This window comes from Gossypium hirsutum, chromosome A05 (genome assembly GCF_007990345.1).
Source record: "Gossypium hirsutum isolate 1008001.06 chromosome A05, Gossypium_hirsutum_v2.1, whole genome shotgun sequence".
Classification (NCBI taxonomy): Eukaryota; Viridiplantae; Streptophyta; class Magnoliopsida; order Malvales; family Malvaceae; genus Gossypium; species Gossypium hirsutum.
The window spans coordinates 82,412,443-82,435,167 of NC_053428.1; the positions used below are offsets into that span (position 1 = coordinate 82,412,443).

A 22,725-nucleotide genomic window follows, 5' to 3' on the forward strand; every position below is an offset into this window, starting at 1 on the left:
GTGAGATGTTAGAATCGATAGGGGGATTGAAGTCGTCAAGAAACATGCTGGTTGATGAGCAAGTAGCAATGTTTTTACATATCATCTCCCATCACCTGAAAAATCGAGTTATCAAGCATCACTTTAGAAGGTCCGGGGAAACTGTTAGCAGAGCATTTCATAGTGTTTTAAATGCTGTCATACGCTTACAAGATGTCTTATTTAAAAAGCCGGAGCCAATTACAGCCGATTCTTCTGACACAAGGTGGAAATGGTTTAAGGTATTAGACTGAGTTTTATATATAGCTTGTACAACATTTAGTTGACTTAGATTTAAATTAGTATTCTAACTCAAGGTTTTATATCATGTGATATAGAATTGCTTAGGTGCTCTTGATGGAACCCACATCAAGATTAGGGTGCCAACAATAGATAAAGCTAGATATCGAACCCGAAAAGGGGACATAGCAACAAACATGCTAGGTGTTTGTACACCTGAGATGCAATTTGTTTATGTTCTTCCTGGTTGGGAAGGTTCAGTTGCCGATGGACGGGTGCTTCGAGATGCCATTAGTAGAAGACATGGACTAAAAGTTCCTCATGGTACAGTGTATAGTTAGAGGAATTTGAGTTATTCATTAAGATCAAACTTTGTTTGCTGAATTAATCATGTTGGGTAAAAATTATTTTATAGGTTGTTATTATCTAGTTGATGCTGGATACACAAATTCTGAGGGATTTCTTGCACCATTTAGAGGACAGCGATATCATCTGAACGACTGGCGTCAGGGTTATCAGCCAAGTTCCCCGCAAGAGTTTTTTAATATGAAACATGCCTCAGCACGTAATGTCATTGAAAGATGCTTTGGCTTATTAAAACTTAGATGGGGAATACTTAGGAGTCCATCGTTTTATCCTGTACGGGTGCACAATAGAATTATTATAGCATGTTGTTTGCTACATAATTTTATTCGAACTCATATGAGTATTGATCCCATTGAAGCGGAGGTGGGAGAAGGATTACCTACAATTAATGTGGTGGATGACGATGAACCGAATATCACAAATATTCATCCATCGGATGCTTGGGCTACTTGGAGGATGGAACTAGCCAACCAAATGTTCGATGAATGGCAAGCATCTAGAAATTAGTTTGTGAAACTTTTGTGAAACTTTTGTATTGATTTTTGTATTGTACTAAACTACAGAAATTATAATATAATTTCTTCTAATTCAGCATGTGTTATAATTTTAAATTTTTTGTGCTATGGAACTTTTGATTCATGATATTCAACTTAATTACTTAGATTTTATAAAGTATAGACCTTTTGAATCATGATATTAAAATAGTAATTAATATAATTTATTTTTTTTTTGTTCTTAAGATCATTATGTCAGGTGTTCCAGAATCAAATGCTCAAGCTTCTCGAGGAAGCAAAAGAAAATGGGTTCCCGAGGAAGATGCAGCATTAGTTTCCAGCATGGTGGACCTGCACAATGTTGGAACATTTAATGCTGATACCGGGTTCAAAGCCGGTTATTTGAACGAGTTGGAAAGAATGCTACAAACGGTTTTACCAAATGCAATGTTGAAGGCGAAACCTAATATTGAATCAAGGATTAGGTTACTTAAAAGGGAGTGGTCAATCGTCTACGACATGCTTAATGGCCAAAACAATAGCGGTTTTGGTTGGGACGAGCATAGGCAGCTCGTTGTTGCTGAAGATGCGGTTTGGGAGTCCTATTTAAAGGTAAGATTATTTCAAGTCTTTATTATATTATTTTTACCAAACTTACGACTAATATGATTTCCTCATTTCTTTAGAGTCACAAAGAAGCCGCCCAATTCAGATTTCGTACTTTCCCTTACTATGACCAGCTTACTACCATATACGCAAGAGATCGAGCAACTGGGAGAGATGCTCAAACAGCTGCTGATGTTCTTGAAGAAATACATGCTGATGATGAACGTACTACAGATATGAATGAAGAGAGAAACACATTCTATGACTGCGAAGCTGACGTCTCTTTAGATGACATGGATGTTTCTGGTACGGATCCGCGAGGAGATCGAGACCAAGGGGGTTCCTCATCTTCAAACAAGAGAAAGAAGAAATCTGATGCTCGTGATAATGTGTTTTCTTCATTTAATGAGGCTGCCACTTTGTTCGGGGAGAAAATCCAGGCCGTTGGCGATCAAATCAGTAGGAGTTTTGCCTCCGAGGTGGTAGTTCAGCAGAAGTCAGAACAACATATGGAAGAGAGAGCTTCAAATTTATATTCAGCCTTATGGTCAATTGAGGGTTTAACCGACGATCAGCGATATGATGCATTGAGTAAAATTCCCGACCATCCAACTCAAATGATCGTTTTCTTTAGTTTACCTTCAGTTGCCCGATTGGAATGGGTTAGGAGATTTCTTTCTTACCATTAAATATCAATGTTCAAACTTTTTGATGTTGTAAAACTATATAACATATGGATTTTAATGTACAATTTCATTTTCATCTAACCTTTTCTTAATATAAGTTAATTATGTTTATGCATAATATAATTCTCAAGTTATATATTGATTTTAGTAAATTCATATAAGAACATTTTATTATTAAGAATTTTATGAAATTATATATCACTATATAATTATATTTAATATTAATTATTTTAAATTGTATAAATTCATATAAGAAAATTTTTATTATCAAGAATTTTATGAAATTATATATTATTATTAAATTATATGTAATAATTATTATTTTAAATTATACAAATTCATAAACTATAATCATATTAGTTATAATAATTTTAAATTTTATTAAATCATATATTTAATTAAATCATATTTAATATTAATTATTTGAAATTTTCTTTTATAGTATCATATATTATGATTTGAGTAAATTCATAGAAGAATTTTATTTATTAAGAATTTTATTAAATTATATATTTTAATTATAATATATTTAATAATAATTATGTTAATTTATATTTTACAGTATCATATATTATGATTTGAGTAAATTCATATTAAATTATATATTTTAATTATAATATATTTAATAATAATTATGTTTAAATATGATTAAATTATTTATTATTGATATTAATCTTATTAAAATTTAAATAACAATAACAATAATAATTTACCAAAACAAATTTATGCTAATTATTAAGAATTTTATTAAATTATATATTTTAATTAAAATATATTTAATAATAATTATGTTTAAATATGATTAAATTATTTATTATTGATAATAATAATCTTATTAAAATTTAAATAACAATAACAATAATCATTTATCAAAACAAATTTCTGCTAAGGGTATTCTAGTCATTTTAGTTTTTTCATTATGCTATTACACCTCTATTACACTCAACCAAACACAGGATTACTATTACGCCTCTATTCCATTACATTCAACCAAACAGTTTATTTGCTATTACACAGTTTTTCCATTACACCTCTATTCCATTACACCTCTAATCCAATACACCTCTAATCCAATACAGCGAACCAAACGTGCTGTAAGTATATAACATACAGGAAAGCAGCACTGCACTGGCAACTTGAAATTCAAACCCAAAGCTGAAAGCCAATGAAGATTGTAAATCCAAGTTCAGCATTCACCAAAACTGCTTTGAAAAGTCACTTCTCAACGAACTCCAACCTCACAATATGGTTCAACAAATACTTAGACAAATCCAGCGTCTTCTCTTGGAACTCAATCATCGCCGACTTAGCTCGCGCTGGCGACTCTACCCAAGCTCTCAAAGCCTTCCATTCAATGCGCAAGCTTTCTCTTAAACCGAACCGATCCACTTTCCCTTGCACTATCAAGGCTTGCTCCGCTTTGCTTGATCTTTATTCCGGAAAACAAACCCATCAACAAGCTTTAATCTTTGGCTATCACTCTGACCTCTTTGTATCCTCAGCTCTCATTGATATGTACTCAAAATGTGGCCAACTCAGAGATGCCCGAATCTTATTTGATCAAATTCCTCAACCAAATATCGTGTCTTGGACTTCTATGATTACAGGATATGTCCAGAACAATAATCCCTGTCAAGCTTTGTTGCTTTTCAAGGAATTGTTGATTCAGGAAAGTGAAAATGATAGAGATGTTGCAAACGAACCCGTTTTTATTGATTCAGTAGCTATTGTTTCTGTCCTTTCGGCTTGTTCTCGTGTTCCTATAAAAGGAGCAAGTGAAGGGGTTCATGGAATGGTCATAAAGAAGGGTTTTGATGGAGAAGTGGGTGTTGGAAATACATTGCTGGATGCATATGCTAAAAGAGGGGATGTGGCTCTGTCTAGGAAAGTGTTTGATGCGATGGTTGAGAAGGATGAGGTTTCTTGGAATTCTATGATTTCTGTTTATGCACAAAATGGATTGTCTAATGAGGCTTTGGAGGCTTTCTATGGGATGGTAAGGGATAATAATGTCAATTACAATGTCATTACACTTTCTTCTGTGCTGTTAGCTTGTGCTCATTCTGGTGCTTTGCAAGTCGGCAAGTGTGTGCATGACCAGGTACTATTACAGTTTCTTTACTTTCCCTAATATAATTAATCTCTTGGTAGAATTATTTTGTGAAGTGTCAAGTCTTTAATGGGGTCTAGGATTTGTGCTTTTCTACATAGGTTATAAAGATGGATTTGGAGAATACTGTGATAGTGGGAACCTGCATTATTGACATGTATTGCAAATGCGGGAAAGTTGAAATGGCAAGGAAGGTATTTAATTGTATGAGAGAGAAGAATGTTAGGTCATGGACTGCCCTGATTGCTGGTTATGGAATGCATGGCCGTGCCAAAGAAGCTTTGGAGGTCTTCTACAAGATGATAAGTGATAGGGTCACACCAAATTACATAACTTTCGTGTCAGTTCTTGCAGCTTGTAGCCATGCAGGTCTGCTACAAGAGGGTTGGGATTGTTTTAATGCAATGAAGGAAGAATTCAAAGTAGAACCTGGGTTGGAACATTATAGTTGCATGGTTGATCTTCTCGGACGAGCTGGACATCTCAACCATGCGTACAACTTGATCAAGCAAATGAAGGTAACACCTGATTTTGTAATCTGGGGCTCACTTCTCTCGGCTTGTAGGATTCACAAGAATGTGGAGCTTGCAGAGATTTCTGCCAATAAGTTGTTTGAATTAGACTCGAATAATTGCGGGTATTATGTCCTACTTTCTAACATATACGCTGATGCTGGAAGGTGGGAAGACGTCGAGAGAATGAGAATTCTTATGAAGGATCGTGGGTTGGTTAAACATCCTGGTTTCAGTTTGGTTGAACTGAAAGGGAGGATACATGTTTTCTTGGTTGGAGATAAAGAGCATCCTCAACATAAGAAAATATACGAGTATCTGGAAGATCTATATGTGAAGCTGCAAGGAGTTGGTTATACACCCAAGTTGACATCAGTTCTCTATGATGTTGATGAGGAAGAGAAAGGATTGACATTGCGGGTTCATAGTGAGAAGTTGGCGGTTGTGTTTGCAATTATGCATACGGTTCCTGGTGCAACAATCCATGTTATTAAGAATCTTAGGATTTGTGGGGACTGTCATACCTTCATTAAGTTGATTTCAAAGATTTTTGACAGGGAAATTGTTGTAAGAGATTCAAAACGATTCCATCATTTCAAAGATGGATTCTGTTCCTGTGGAGATTATTGGTGACATATATACATCTTTGACATGGATTGACAAGGTGTTGATGAGGGCTGTCTAAAGGATTTGGGATGTAAGAAATTTGAGTCCAAAGTGTGAAAAGAGAGCCGACTGTTGAGATGCTCCATTCCATCCTAAGGAGTGATATGAAGGGATGCATGCATTAGTACCTTCTAACAGTACAGATTGAGCAGAGTTAGATGGTTGATGGATGAATTGTGAGAGAAGAGTAGGTATTTTATTTTCAGATACATATAGCTAAACAAATACAATTCGATTCTAATTCCAAAACAAGAAGAAACCAAGCATCTGCCGGCAGTAGGTAATAATAAAAAATCATCATTCTTTGGAGTTAAAGCTATGTCATGATTTGTACTGTTACATTAATGCTCAACTAACAATTTCTTTTAAGTGAAGTGGTAAGATAAGAGCTGCTCAATTTGGAATCCTTCTTTAATGAATCAATACCAATTGCGGTGTTCGGTGTTTTAATAGGCCTGCAAAACCATCTCATAGGATTGGTTCCGAGTGTGGAAAACTTTTGGTCTTATTGATAGTTAGAGGTGAAATTTCACTTATTTTTTTCTAGTCTTGGTTTAAAGCTTTTGGTTACAATGTCGAATGTTTTTGTAATCTCTACAAATTTGAAATTTAATTCTTAATATACTTTTTTATCACTTGGTAATAATATAACTAAAATATGACATACTGAACTTAAATTTAACAAAATAATCTTTAACAATTTAAACTAATATTTGAATCTGAAAGGTAAGAGGATTAAACTCCTAAAAGTAAAAATCAAATTTACAAAAAGCATAAGGGCTAGTGCCATATTTTAACCAAAAATCTTAATTGGATGGAAGGAAACATTGATTTCTCTATGAATCACTTTAACGTAGAATGAGAGGCCTCTAAGCTGATTTGCACCGAGGAGACAGAATGTGAAGATTTGTGAATTAATTTCACTCATTTATTAAAAGTATAGGTAAATAAACAGTGGTTTAATATAAAAATTTAAATTCACTGATTTGCCATCGACTCAATTCATTTACTGATATCAAAATCTTACTTGTAATTATATATATGAATAAATAAATTTTTAAAAGGCTTCGAAAATTTAGAATACAAAAGTTGCAGACAGCTTCTCCACAAGGGTTCATCCACCATGTTCCACAAAAATCCTTAAAATGGAGCTTCTATTCTCTTCCCTAACCTTTCCTGGAAAGGAAGGCAGGCAGGCTATGCTGAGGTGAGGGGAGTATGCCCATAAATAACTAAAGAATCGATCTATCAAACCAAATATACAGACGGCAAATGCATCTCCAACGATTTACCTTATTTCTTCTTATTATTAACTGTTATTATTATTATGATTACTGATGTCTTGATGGATATGCTTGAAGAAATCAACAACAGTTTCAAGCAATATTGATCGTGAAGGAGACATAGGGATGGGCGTCAGTGTCACCTCCTAAACCAGCCATTGCTCCACCTTCATCTTCAGTCTTCCAGTATGTACTGCATTTTTTGTTTAAGGAGAGGATTAGATCAATGTCAAATCAGGGATCAATCTAAGGGTATAACTTTAGTAAACCAATCTACCTAGGCAACTGTTTTCAGGACTTCACAATGATTTTGCACTATCACCTATTACCTCGGTATCTTCAGGATTTGCATGCATGCATATCCATTGTTATTCATGTACACACAAACTGAGAAAACGCACTATGTGTATTATAACTCATTTCAACAAAATTTCCAGTTGAGTGGACAGATTAGCAAAATGTAGCCATGACAGCTGCCTGACCCCATGTTTCAACATTTTTACAACATACTCACACCAAAAATAAAAATAGAGGCCTTTTACACTTGCCTGTTTGCACTATCACATAACCCTTCCAGGATGCTCCGCACTTTCTTCTCACCCTTCACAGATGGGGATAGAACACAGGCCTGATATCAGTTCAAAACCAGCAGTCAGACAAATCTACCAAATGTTGATTCAGAAACAATAAAAGAATCAACGAGTTCACAATTACCAAGAAAGATGGTGATGGTGGTAAACCATATCTCAGAATGCTCTCTGCAAAGACGCGTACAGCACAAAAGTGCATCCAGGAGCTGAAAACCTACAGGCAAGCAACTTATTCAAAAAAACAGTTCAAAACTTAGAAAGACTCGAGAATATCAAAGGAAATGGAAAATACACAATACCTCTCCATAACTAGCATAGCACCATTGCAAAAGAGAGCTTCGCAACATATATTGGTCTTGTACCAATTTTTCTAGTTCCTGCTTTCGGCTCTCTTGTGCTTCTGGACTATATTCAAAATCACGAACCTGAATGGCATCAAAAGTAATGCACCAAAAAGATGGGAATAAAATATCCTCCAAAAGAGTTATTTTATTTTTTAAATTAAAGATCACGTACTCCATACATGGAATGGCCAAAAACTAGTACTCGTATAGAAAAAAACAACCATTGAATGTACTCACTTGGAAGCCTCTTTCACGTGCGCTAGTTCTGAAATTGTCTGCAACACGACCAAATAACGTAACAGTGTAGAGAGCATATTCATTATCTTCATACAACTTCTTGGAGGACCTAGGGACCTGAAAATGCATTGCTTTGTTACACAGAATGACTTCAACATACAATAATTAAGTTTAATAGCTACGAGTTTGCCGATACAATGAGTGAATACTACAATCAATATGAGAAATAGTTCTAGATAAGAAGCTAAAACCTATGCTACTCGGACTTGAGTGTGTGTCGGTCACAAGTATGTATAGGACATGGGTGTAATTAGATTTGTATTTGGAGAATCCTCGAAGATCATATCCTTGTGTTCATGTGTCGGACATGAGTATCGAACACAGGTGCTTCAAGAAGAATGAAGAGTCCAAGCATAGGCTAAAACAACCCTTATCATCAATAAAGCTACAAATTTAATCCCCAAAATAAAAACTCTATTTCTTGCATCACTAGCAATAAACAGGAATAACTGGTCCGCTTCACAATGTTCAACTCTTCCAGATTGGCATTGTGAAAAGAAAATCAGGGCCAAAAAACAGAATTGGCTGCGATACGACGTGCGATTGAAGAATTGTCACATGCAATCTAGCTAGGCAGATCTTGTGGCAACCTAGCATAAATTGCACATGACAATTCTTCAAGGCATGTCTTATTGCAGCCAATATTGTTTCTTGACCCTGATTTCCTGTTCCTTGACCTCTAATGTGTCTAACCATGGCTTAAAAGGCAAACCCAACTGTAAACACTAGAATCTAGTTAGGTTCTCATACCAAAATTGATGTCGTTTAGGGAGAAAACAACAGTAGTCAAAAGAAATAAGGCTGGAAAATGAGCTAGAAAGTTGGAACTCTAGAAAAGATAGGGAGTTTCTCACTTTTAATTTAAAGAAAATAATAAGCACAAAAATAATAAAGTTATTGGCTGTAAAGCTTACTGCTTATATATACTAGGTTTCTTGCATGTAAAGTTACTAAGCTTTCTTGTAAATAAAACTTTATTCGTAGCCCTAGATTTAAATTCTAAAAAAAACTAACAATCCTAGCCGTCTGTCATATGTTAATGAAAAATAAATAAATATATAATATAGTAATAAATAAATAAAAAGCTCCGGCACCACAGATGTTTCAAAAATATCACAAGAATAACTGCTCTGGCAGGTAGCATTTTATATAGCAAGTGGCTATGAATTGACGGCTAGAGTTAGCACTTTGAGCCAAGAATGATATTGCTTTACCACATAGGTAGTCAATGTTTCGTAACTTGATAGCCAATCCTTCTGAGAATACTTAGGAACAACTGCAAGGAGAGTCACCAGGTGTTCCGAAGTAATGATATCCTCTGGCTTCACTAGATTAGATAGATCACGAACAGCCAAGCTAAAATAGGCAGAAATAAATCAGCTATTAAACTAAAACATTCTGGCATATGCAACAATCAAGTGAAGCAGTAGTCACACCTTCCACTTTGCTTTCGGTTGATGGCATTAAGCTGCCCGCGCACATTGTTATACTCAGCAACACGAACCTAACATAATAAACAACACTTTAAAGCCCAAATTCCCATTCAACCTATTCGAGTAAAAAACCAACATGCATTATAAATAAGAAAATCCAGAAAAGGAATCACTACCTTGAGATCATCCTCAATCTTTGCCACTTGAGTGTGAATACCATCAACAATTTCCCTCAAAGGGGACATAATTGGGTACTTTGCTTCATCCCAAACAAACCTGCCATCAAATCACCAAAACCAAGTTGAATTGAAACCCATCATCCATAATACCCTATCAGATTTTTAACGAATGCCACATCCATTTATTGAAGTTAGGAAAATTTTTACCTGGTTAGATAAGAATCAACGGGCACTCCATCAACAGTGAGAGCATTGGTTTCCAAGCCAGATACCCTCTCCAGTTCCTCGATCTGCCTCCTGATCTTGTGGGAAACTCCTTCGATAAAGGTATTTGACTGCACATACATCGAAATCACCAAAAGAAAAGGAGGAAATAAAAGATTAAAACTCAAAACCAAATCAAGAGTGTCTAAATCAGAAGTTGATAAAAATTAATCTGAGGGCTTCGGTGTAATCATTAGAAAAAGAACAGATCTAAGGTAGACAAGAATTCGGTGAAGAAAAAGCAGAAAGAAAATAAATTGAGGAAGAATTGAATGAGTAAAAAGAGGGAAATTACTTTCAAGAGATCATCACTGAGAGCGAGTAGGGAATCAAGAGTTCCAACACGGAGATTGGGTATATTGAACTGCAATCAAAAGAGAAGGATTAGGAAATCAGATCTAATTGGGGGAGAGAGGAACAGAAAAGAAACAAGATAGATAGATACTCGGTAGAGAGGAGTGTCGAAGGAATGCTTGGAGATTTGATCCTGTAAGTTATTCCAAAGAGTGGAGGCTGAGCTCTGAACCGGAAGAGACACCACCCAGTATCTGCTCGCCATTGATGACACAAAGGTAAAATAATACAAAACAGAGAAACACAAAGACAGAGATTGAGGTCCAAAGGTTGCTTCTCGTGGCTACGGCAATAATAGGCCAACGTAAGGAAGTATCATAAAATCCACTATTATTTCCACTTCCACTTCCACTTTATCTCTCTTTTTTTCTTTTTTCTTTCCTCTTATTTTATTACGATAAAAAACCTATTTCTATTATTCAAAATACTTTTCAAAATTCAATTTAAGTCCCTCTCATCTTTTTACGAAACAAATATATTAATTAAAATATTAACTGTTGACATGGCCATTAAAACTCACTTAATTCACATCCACACCGATTCAAAATTTAGAAGAAAATAAAAAATCAAAATAATATTTTTAAAAGAGAATTCAAGTTATGATTGTCATGTTCATTCATCTATTTGTCTAAAATAATTTTAAAATTATAAAAAGAAAAGAAAATATTAAATTTAGTAAAAATTATAGAAAAAAATAAGGGTAAACTACAAAAATAGTCACCCCGCTATGCCTTTAGTTCTATTTTGGTCACCCAACTATTATTATTTTTTGATATAGTCATTTAACTTTTTGAAATTAAATATTTTAGTCACTCTTCATGATATGAGTGATGACGCCTTCTTTTTATTAGTTTAATAATAATTTATTCTTTAATATTTACACGTTCTAATAATTTAATCTTAAATTTAAAAAATTCAATCAACTCACCCATCAGTTAAAAAAGATTATCATTTTAATTCAAATTTTAAAATTCAATATAACTCTAATTGAAGAGGAAAATATTTTTAAAAAAAAAAAAAACTTCTATATCACCAAAAGGAAGATTCCGACAAAAATGTTGACTACCATTAATAAAAAAACATTATGATAATCAAACTAGAAAACCCAAATCTCATCTCCAAAAAGGAAGGTTAGAAGAAAACTAAAACCATAAAACTCTATTTAACTTTATGAACTATATTTTGTTGCTTTCCTTCATAATCATGAGTTTTTGCCTTCTTACCTTCAAGGTCTTGATCCACCACCATTGTTTACACTTTTTTCAAAATTCATTCTGTAAACTATAAACAACTTTATTGATTGTTTTTAAAATATTTTTTTAACTTTTAGAATTAGAATTAAATCAGTAAATTTTATAGATGTTAAAAGATTAAATTTGTTGAATTTTGTAAATTTAGGATCTAATTGATAGAATTTGTAAATATTGAAGGGCTAAATTTATTATTTGGCCAATAAAAAAGGCAACTAAAATATTTAATTTCAAAGAGTTGAGTGACTAAATTGAAAAAATTAATAGTTGAGTGATCAAAATAGAACTAAGGGCATAGTTGAATGACTACTTTTGTAGATTACTCAAAATATAAAAATATCATTATTGAGAAATGCTGGTGGAGGAAAACACCAAATATAAGGCAGCAATATTAATTAATGAAATGATAGATTAAAGCATCAATGCCTTCAACAATTTTCACACCAAACTACCAGAATCCTTTCAGACAAATCAAAATCCAGGACTGGTTGAGACAAAAACAAAAGCCCGTGTGTTTTTCTTTTTAAACAAAAATTAATAATTTTAGGAAATTCATTTTTTAAGGTGATTTTAAATTTGAATTTTAAAATATTTTTTTAAAAATTTTGAAATTTTTTATTTTGAGTACGACATTAACAATTAATATTGACATGAATTGACACATTATCATATGTTTTCCGACTCAACGACCTTTAACGACCATATCAGTATTGCTATTATTTCTAAAGGTTAACGTTGGCAAAAGGATTTCACTTATCAAAATTATCAGTTCAGGAGTTTAATTTGGTGTAAATTTTATATATTATATATATTCACACTACAAACCAGTGCAGTGCAACAAAAATAAGCAAAACGCTCATTTGTTATCCCCAAAAAGAAAAAAGAAAAAAAAACTAAAAGGCTCACACACTTATTCATTTGTTATCCCCTATCCTCAGAAGCATTGCCTTCACAAATGACATGTCATTAGAGATTTCATGTTTCGAGTGCTGGTCTTGAATGTCCTACTGATGGTTGAGGTCCTACATTTGTTACGGATTCTCCATAGCTCATGTGAGCAGCATCGTGTAGCTTATATTTCGACCCATAGCTTGTGTGAGTAGGCCCATTTCACAGATCGTGTGAGCATTGATGTAAAGGAAATGTTATGGTTATATGTAAAGGTACACTTCGTGTTAGCTTTCTCGTGTATCCGATGTAATTCTAGATGGTTCAATGTGCAAGAAAAGGGAACAAAATGGTAAGTATGCAAATAGATTGAATTATGACTTAATGAAAGGATTGATGAACTAAATGATGTTGTATACATGGAAATTTACATATTTTATGATTGATTTCATTTATGTTATGGATAGACATACTAACTTGTGAGTTGGTGATGTTGATTAAGCTTTGCTAAGCTTATGACATTGGTGTTGAATTATGTTTAATCTATGTATTGTATTATTGAAATGGTAAGTTATGTTTAAGGTTTTTACAGGCTTACTAAACACTCGTTGCTTACGTAGTTTCTTTCCTTTATTTTATAGATTACAGAAGCTTGATTGGTTTGAAAACTAGTCGGAGATCTATCATACTATCCAAAAGTCAATTCAATAGTTTTTGAGTGGTTCATTTTGGATATGATTTAGTAAACTATTATGGTATATATATATATCCGTATGTGTTATGCTAAGTTCATGTGACCCAATGTTGTGAATGCTTAAGTTAAGTTAAGGTGCCCTTGCCAATTAAGTTAATAGATTTTTTCTTTAAAATTTTTCTGACTTTTTATACTATTAAACATCATGATCATCATCAATTAATTTATTTAACTTTTTATATAAATTAATTTCAATGGTACAAGAGATGTATTGATACATAACCTTTTATTAGGTGCTGATAAGGAAGTAACACTCCTTATTAGATAAATTATTGACTGCCTCTTATTTTGATATCTGAAAATATACCAATACTATTGGTTACCAAAAAAGATTGTGGATCTTACAATGCTCGAATATGGTTATGGTTAAGGAGGTTTGCAACACCAAGTAAACGATTCACACAACCTTCAAGTTACACTCTTCTAATCATAATTGGATCTTGTCTAGTTTAATTATTTTTGGGGCAATATGAAAATAGTTTCTTGTATGCATAATCTCCCTTGGCTCATGGCCGAAGATTTTAACGAGATTTTGCCCCCTCATGTCAAGAGTGCTCTAGCCCTATCTCTAGTGAGATTTTGGACTTTCTATGATTGCCATTGGGCTTTAGTGGGTCAGACCTTAAAAATCCTCTGAATTTAATGCAATAGAGACATGCTGTGTTTTTGCAAACTCCTAATAAAGGTGGTAGTTACGCATTTACATAGAGTTAGATTGGATGACTGTCATATTTTGCTCAACCTTAACCTTAAGCTTAAAAAGTGGGATTGTATTAGATTTTAAAAGATGGGGATAAAGCATCCAATATGGTTTCTGTACCTACCAAAACCAAAGCATGGTTCAGGCGTTTATTTTATATTTTAAGGAATGAAATCATAACACTTTTAGAAATATGCTTTAAAAAAAAAGAAACGAAACATTAAGGAAACACTTGAGTTAAGCTCAAATGAATCCCTTTACTAGTTACAAACAACACTCATTAAAGAAGTGGAAGAATTATGAACGCTCAAATCTCAAGTGAATTGAATGTTAGTTTAGCATTACTTTTGGAGTATTTTTTAAAAAGTTTAGTGAAAAAATATTTTTGAAAAGTTTAGTTTAAAATTTAAATATTTAGTATTGTTATTAAAAAATACTTTCGAGAATGAAATATCTATTTTAGATATAGTATTATAAAGTAACAAATATGCATTTAAATAATGTTCAAATTAGTTAATATTATAATATTTTAGAAGTAATATAAAAATAATTTATTATTACTTTTTGTTAATATTTTAATATATGAAATATAAATTTTAAATATTTCTTTGTAATTAATATTAATTATTTATAAAATTAATTAGAATATATAAACTATATTTTAAATATTTAAATATAACCATTAAATATTTGTAATTAGATATTAACACAATTTTATTATTTTTAAAAATATTTTTTAATTAATGATTTTAACACATCTACATTATTTTATTTAAAAATATAATTTGAATATATAACCCATATTAGATAGAAAACATAAACCTAACAAATTAAAATAATACATGTGTTTAGATTAAAGTTTCAAAAAGGGGTAATACTTAAATACCAAATATAAATATTAAAAATTTTACATTAGCATTTACAATTTAAAGTGAATTTATTAAACTAGAAGCTATAACATCTCTTATTAATTTCATTTCAAAATCACTTGTGTAAGACCCAATTTTAGCTCGGACCCAAGTACCTAATTCTAGCCCAAATACAAATTATAACCCAATACCCAAATAAAGTAACACCCCAAGGCCCAAAATACAAACCAAATTACAATGACCCAAAAGTAATAGGCCCAAATTCGGAAACCCTAGGTTCCCCTCCTTCCCATTGCGCCGCATGCGCCAGCCTCCGTACACTCCACGTCGGCACGCCTGATCGCGTGATTCGTAACAAGTAATAAATATTTATAATGAAGATCAAACCTAGACTAATTATTATCATGACAAAAAGGAAAGTGCACCTATCGAACAATAGTATAGTAATGGTAAGACCGGGGTATCGTACCCAAGGGAACCAAAAGTACTAGTAATAACTATCTTTTTATTATCTAGCCTAAGAATAAAAGGGTTTTATTTTAATTTAACTAATTATCTAAACTAAAAATGCACGGAGAAAAGAATTGGGGAATTGCTTTTGGGAAAATCGATTGACTTGAGACAATACCTAAGAAAAAATCCACCTAGAATGTACTTGTTATTTTGGCTCCGAATCGGACGATTTATTCATTCAACTTGTTTCGTAGAGATCCCTAAGTTATGTTATTATCCTTATTCAAGACTAATAACATCTAATCCTTAGATTGAATAACCGAGACTTTTCTCTAATTAACACTCTAGGGTTGCATTAACTCGATCTATGGATCCCCTTATTAAGTTTCACCCTAATCTGGCAAAATCTTGTCACCCTATTTCTAGGCGCGCAATCAACTCCGCTTAATTATGACAAAAGTACTCTTAGACAGGGTCTATTCCTCATCTGAATAAGAGCATGTCTTGAATCAATATCCTGAGATATCAAAACAAGAATTAATAACACATAATGAAGAACAAGTTAAATATTTATCATACGATTCAAAAAATAATAACAAGATTCGTCTTAGGTTTCATTCCCCTTAGGAATTTAGGGGATTTAATTCATAACTAAATAAGAAAACATCTTAGAAGAATAAAGAGTACAAAACATAAAGAAAACCCAAAACTCCTGAAGGGAAATTGAGGAGAGATCTTCAGTCTTGATAATGAATCTGACTTTTGAGATGGATCAATAGGCTTCCTTGGGGTAATTCCTTACCCCCTATTCTCCGTCTCTCTTTCTCTCCCCCTCTAGTGTGTATTTATAGGCTTTGGAATGCCTTGAAACCCTCTAAAGTGGCCTTTTCCGAATTGGACTTAACTTGGGCTCAGCAAGGACACGCCCGTGTGACACGGCCATATGATGTGATTGCCAGGCCGTGTTCGATCCATTAAATTGCACATGACCGTGTGGGTCAATGGCCAGGCCGTGTGAATCGTGAAAGCCTTGGTCGACACCCTCGAAGGACACGGGCATGTGAGCTGCCCATGTGGCAAGGCTTAGGCCGTGTCATCTTCTCGATTTGGTCCGTTTTGTCTTTTTTTGGCTCGTTTTTGGCTCCTTTTGACTCTTGGTGCTCTCCTGAGTACAAAACATGAAATTAAAACATTAAGAGCATCGAATTCACCAATTCCAATGAGAAATCATCTATAAAATGCATTAAACATGGGGTAAAAATATGTATAATTCACGGTTTATCAAATACCCCCACACTTAAGCATTTGCTTGTCCTCAAGAAAAATTCTCAACTCATAATCAAAATAAATTCTTCTCAACTTATAATTCTTATCGATAATATCTCAAAATAATCCATAGGTAATCATACATTGAGAGTTCAACTAAAATAACATAAAAGTTTCAAACATTCCAACTTGAGTATTTTATTTATGCAAACATGGGTGTCTCCCCTCATCTAAGTAATTACCTTTGATTTAGAATATCATAGAGTTTCACATCCTCACTACAGATTCACTCAAATCACTCGAGGTGTTTAAGGATAATAAATAAAGCACTCAATAGTCAATAATGAAAAGTCATTACCATAGGCTTGCATGAAAATCAAATCTCCACCACTATAATTTAAGATGATACATCAATCAAAAGGTCTTTAGAGGGTTGTAATGAGGTTTGGTTAGGGGGTGTGGTCACAAGCTGAAAGAAAGGGTTAGAATCGATATTGAATTGCAAAATTGCCTAACTAGAAAAAGAGTTAACCTTCACTTGCGTACAACAGAGCTTCTTCTTAGAATATAGAATTACTAATATGTATACATATTTTTATTTATTTATTTATTTATTTTAAGAACAAGTTAAATAAAGAAAAAAACATAGCTAAGCAACTTTTCAACTCAGATCTCGACATTAATTTGGGGGATTTCAACAATAATGGGTTAATGGTTAATATTAAAGGTAATACAAGGAATGGCTTGTTAGGTTCAAGGGGGTTTACTAGGGGTTAATCGTGGAGGTAGGCTTTTCATAGCATGAGTGGGTTAATCCTAAGTACCTTAATCATTTTGATATATCAAATCAAATGGTGTGGTCTCGATATGTATAATCAAGCAAGTTCTAGAATAACAGTTCAATATTGACGCACTCAAAGCAATAATAAAAATGAGCATGAAAGGATGAATAGATGCTCAAAAGGCTTAAAAATCTCACAAAAATTATGGCTTTTTAATGTTTAGACTTGTGAATTCTAATTCAAAGTAATACCTAGACTTGGGGAAACAACCTATGGTTTTAATTTCATAAAAATCAACTTATTATGCTTGATTCTCTAATGTCTTAAAGTTTAAATAACCAATGCATAAATCCCTATGTTTTAATTCAAGATATATCAATCAAAATCATAAATCAATTAAAATTTATCCTAAATATGATATGAAAGTTTTTCATGAGAGCAAGGTGATTATTCAGGGATTTTTTTTCTAATAGTGAAATAAATACCCCCCACACTTAAGATGTACATTACCCTCAATGTACAAAGATAGATGTTAGAGAATAAAAATAAGATAGAGAGAGAAGTGAAACTTCTTGTATGATGAATTCCTCAAACTTAGAGTTTTGGAGAGTGATCGATTTGAGAGTGAAGGAGGATACTCCGGCAGTCATAGAGGTTCATTAGGCCATAAGTCCTGCACCAAAAGAATATTATATCTAGTGGTAGCTATAATCGTGGTCGAGCAGGACATGGCAGTCGTGGAGAACCTTCCCCGGTGGAGTTGTAGTTCCTATGTGATGATGAGCTTAGGAGTTCTATATAACTGTGATAAAATTAGGAACTTTTTAGGAGATATTAGAAGTATAAGGATTCGAAAATAAATAACCAAAATAAAGAATAAAAATGAAATTCTAAAATATAATAAAAATAATAGAAATAGTTTCAATAATAAGTAAAAACAAAAAATAATAAATAAATATCTCTAAATATCTTTGTCGCTGGATGGTTCACGAGGCGAGACTGGCGATGAGATGGGAAGGTGCTGACAACTCTGCTGAAGAGTAGCATCAATGTTGTCAAATTGTTGAAAACACTGAAGCTCAAATTGGGTGAGGTGCTCAGAGACGTTAGCATATGAAGCTGCCATATGAACTGGACAAGAAGGTGGTGGTGGCTGAGAATAGGGATCAGGGAGATTTCGGCTAGGGCTTTGGAAAGGAAGAGGAAAATGAATAGTGATTTTCTTATATAGGGGAGGGCCACACGGCCTAGGGCCACGCCCGTGTCCTTATGAGGTTAAGCCCGTGTGTTTCGAATTTTGCAATTTTAGTTCGTACTTGGCTACTATCCCATGCCCGTGTTTCTTGGGCATGTGTGGTACACGGCCATATGGCACGACCGTGCCTAGTGGTGTTCGCTTCTCCCACTGCCCATGTTAAGGTACCACGCCTGTGTATTGTCGTCTACGGCTTAACTGCACGAGCGTGTGCTGGGAACCTGTGCTTCAAATACTCTGTTAGTGACCTAAATGTTTAAAATTTGAATTTAAAATAATTTAAAATGGTTAGTACATGGGGTGCCTCCCGAGAAGCGCTTGTTTATAATCTAAGCTCGACTGTTACCTTGTTAGTATACTCAGGGCGGTTTGTGGAGTCAGAACTCTTCTCCATCGACTTTAAAATCCTCACCATTATAAAGTTTGAGACGTTGTCCGTTTACTTTGAAAGTACCATATGATGGGTGACTTACCTCTATCATGCCATATGGATGAACAGATTGAATTACGAAGGGTCCTGACCATCGTGATTTTAGTTTCCCGGGAAATAATTTGAGTCTTGAGTTGTATAGTAAGACAAGATTTCCAACTTCAAATTGTTTTCGTTGCTTTAAACGAACATCATGGCGCCACTTTGTTGCTTCCTTGTATAGGCGTGAATTTTTATATGCATTGGCTCGCTATTCGTCTAGCTCGTTCAGCTGTATCAACCTTTTTTTCCTACAAGGTTAGGATCAAGGTTTAGAAATTTAATAGCCCAAAAAGCTTTATGCTCTAGTTCGAATGGGAGATGAAAATTTTTTCCATAAACAAGTCTGTAAGGTGATGTCCCTATAGGAGTCTTAAAAGCGGTTCTGTAAGCCCATAAGGCATCGTCTATTTTTGTAGTCTAGTCTTGTTTGTTTGATTCTACCGTTTTTTCAAGGATCCGTTTGAGTTCTCGGTTTGCTACTTCAGCTTGTCCATTAGTTTGAGGATGGTATGGGGTGGCCGTTCTATGATGAACTCCATATTTCTTAAGGGTTTTTTTCAAATTGGGTATTACAAAAATGAGTGCCACTGTCGCTGATAATTGCTCTAGGTGTTCCGAATCTCAGAAAGAGTTTTTTAAGGAAACGTACTAGCACTCTAGCATCATTAGTAGGTAGAGCTTGAGCTTCTACCCATTTGGATATGTAGTCAACTGCTACTAAGATATATTTATTTCCAAATGAACTGGGGAATGGGCCCATGAAATCGATACCCCACACGTCAAATATTTCACAAGAAAGTATATAGTTTTGAGGCATTTCATCACGTTTAGATATGTTACATGCCCGTTGGCATTTGTCACATAAAGTAACATACTTGATAGCGTCTTTGAATAACGAAGGCCAATAAAAACCTGATTCAAGTATTTTGTGTGCGGTTTTTGTTCCACTATAGTATCCTCCGGTTGGCCCTAAGTGGCAGTGTTCCAATATTTTTGATATTTCTGATCCTGTAACGCATCTTCTAATGACTTGATCTGTACATCTGTGAAATAGAAATGGATCGTCCCAAAAGTAGTTTTTTACATCATTAAAGAATCGCTTCTTTTGCTGGTGTGTTAACCTTTTTGGGATAATGTTAGCAGCTAAAAAATTCGCGATGTCTGCAAACCAAGGTACCTCGGAGTCAGATATAGCGAAAAATTGTTCTTCAGAGAACCAATCATTTATTTCTACGTCATCTAGTTCTCTGGTATTGGTTTTCTCGAGCCTGGGCAGATGATCAGCCGCTAAATTTTTAGCTCCTTTCTTGTCTTGAATTTCCAAGTCAAATTCCTGCAAAAGGAGAATCCATCGGATGAGTCGAGGTTTTGCATCAGTTTTAGTTAAAAGATAGCGAAGGGCGGAATGGTCAGTGTAAACAACAACTTTAGACAATATGAGATATGATCGAAATTTATCAAAAGCAAAAACCACAGCTAGCAACTCTTTTCTGTAGTAGTATGGTTTTCTTGTGCAGCCATTAAGGTTTTGCTGGCGTAATAGATAGGTTGAAAATGCTTATCTCTTCGCTGTCCCAGTACTGCACCTACTGCAAAATCACTCGCATCACACATTAGTTCAAATGGCAAGTTACAATCAGGTGCAATTATAATTGGAGCATTAATTAATTTATCCTTTAGAGTGTTAAATGCTTCTAAACATTTCTGATTGAAGTTAAAAGGTATATCTTTTTCTAGCAATTTAGTTAAAGGCTTAGCTATTTTAGAAAAATCCTTAATGAATCTTCTATAAAAACCAGCATGTCCTAAAAACTTCTAATAGCCTTAACTGAACTAGAAGGTGGTAATTTCTCGATTGTTTCTACTTTAGATTTGTCCACCTTAATCCCTTTACTAGAAATTTTATGCCCTAGTACAATACCTTCCTGAACTATGAAGTGGCATTTCTCCCAGTTAAGCACAAGGTTTGTTTCTTCACATCTTATTAAAATTCGTTTTAAAATTTTAAGGCAAAGATGGAAAGATTTACCGAATACCGAAAAATCATCCATGAAGATTTCCATGACATCTTCCACGAGTTCGTCGAATATAGCTATCATACAGCACTGAAAAGTAGCAGGGGCATTACATAATCCAAAAGGCATTCTACGATAAGCGAACGTACCATATGGGCATGTGAATGTAATCTTTTCTTGATCTTCAGGAGCTATTGGGATTTGGAAGTAACCAGAGAGTCCGTCTAAGAAGCAGTAATACATGTGTCCGGGTAATCTTTCTAACATTTGGTCAATGAATGGCAAGGGAAAGTGATCTTTTCTTGTGGTGTCATTTAGTTTCCTGTAGTCTATGCAAACTCTCCATCCTGTAACCGTTCGTGTTGGGATTAGCTCATTCTTCTCGTTGGTCACAACCGTCATGCCTCTTTTCTTGGGGACAACCTGCACTGGACTTACCCAAGAACTGTCAGAAATAGGATAAATAATTTTAGCATCTAGAAGTTTAATTACCTTGGCTTTTACAACTTCCTTCATGTTAGGGTTCAGACGTCTTCTATAATACCCTTGGGATATTTAACAAATCTATCGGCTAATTGAATACTCATCTTAGTGGGTTTAGGTTCCCCAAGACCAAGCTGTTTGAACATTTTATAGGGCATCAAATTAATACTAGCGCCTAAATCAGCTAGTGCTTTTTCAAGATTCAGATTACCAATTAAGCAAGGGATAGTAAAACTTTCTGGATCTTTTAGTTTGGTTGGAAGCTTATTTTGGAGTATGGCAGAGCATTCCTCATTGAGTTCTATTATAGATAAGTCCTCAAACTTCCTTTTATTTGTTAAAAGCTCCTTTAAAAATTTTGCGTATGTAGGCATCTGCGAGATAGATTCAACAAAAGGTAAGTTGATATGTAATTGCTTAAAAAGTTCAAGAAACTTACCGAATTGTACATCAATGCGATCTCTTTTTAATTTTGCTGGATATGGAACCGGTGGTGAATATTCCTCCGGTACTAGTTTGTCACTATTTTTGGGTTTTTCTTCCCTCCTTTCACTTTCCACGGCTTCTTGTGCTAACTTTTTTTTTCAGATTCCGCTAACACTTTCCCACTCCTTAGTGTAACTTCTTTGACATGCTCTCCGGATTTGGTATTATTAAATAAATTTTCTGGTGGTCTTTCCGAGATTAGCTTAGACAGCTGGCTTACCTGAGTTTCGAGTCCTTGGATCAATGCTTGTTGATTCTTAAGTGCTGTCTCAGTATTTTGGAAACGGGTTTCTGACAACAAGATGAATTTAGAAAGCATCTCTTCAAGGTTTGGTTTTTTCTCCTGTTGATAAGGTGGCTGTTGAAAACCCTAAGGATTTTGTGGCTTTGGATTTCCTTGACCTCCTAGGAAAAATTTGGGTGGTTCCTCCAACCTGCATCATAAGTATTACTGTATGGGTTATTTTGAGATCTAAAGTTATTATTACCCATATAGTTGACTTGTTCCTCTTCGGTTGTAGGATTGAAGGATTGGTATTCTGTATGCACACCTCCTCCGCTTGAGTCACACCTCATTACTGGATGTACCTGCGTAGAACCAAGTAAACCA

The 22,725-nt window shown here is 34.1% G+C and overlaps 2 protein-coding genes across 2 annotated transcripts; one reads left to right on the top strand and one right to left on the bottom strand.

The window, feature by feature from the left end:
* The first annotated feature begins 3,283 nt into the window (after window positions 1-3,283).
* On the top strand, window positions 3,284-6,144 carry LOC107948507 (pentatricopeptide repeat-containing protein At3g26782, mitochondrial). The gene is made up of 2 exons (XM_016883080.2): window positions 3,284-4,511; window positions 4,622-6,144. The coding sequence occupies exons 1-2, from the start codon at window positions 3,576-3,578 to the stop codon at window positions 5,663-5,665; spliced, it is 1,980 nt and encodes a 659-aa protein (XP_016738569.1). The 5' UTR covers window positions 3,284-3,575; the 3' UTR covers window positions 5,666-6,144.
* A 734-nt stretch (window positions 6,145-6,878) lies between these two features.
* LOC107948506 (V-type proton ATPase subunit C-like) lies at window positions 6,879-10,657 on the bottom strand. Its single transcript, NM_001327547.1, is given in 11 exon segments — window positions 6,879-7,174; window positions 7,530-7,609; window positions 7,696-7,785; window positions 7,871-7,996; window positions 8,153-8,269; window positions 9,427-9,568; window positions 9,649-9,716; window positions 9,822-9,921; window positions 10,032-10,159; window positions 10,384-10,452; window positions 10,534-10,657. Coding segments are annotated over 11 exon segments (1,134 nt in total). The 5' UTR covers window positions 10,648-10,657; the 3' UTR covers window positions 6,879-7,074.
* Window positions 10,658-22,725: the final 12,068 nt, after the last annotated feature.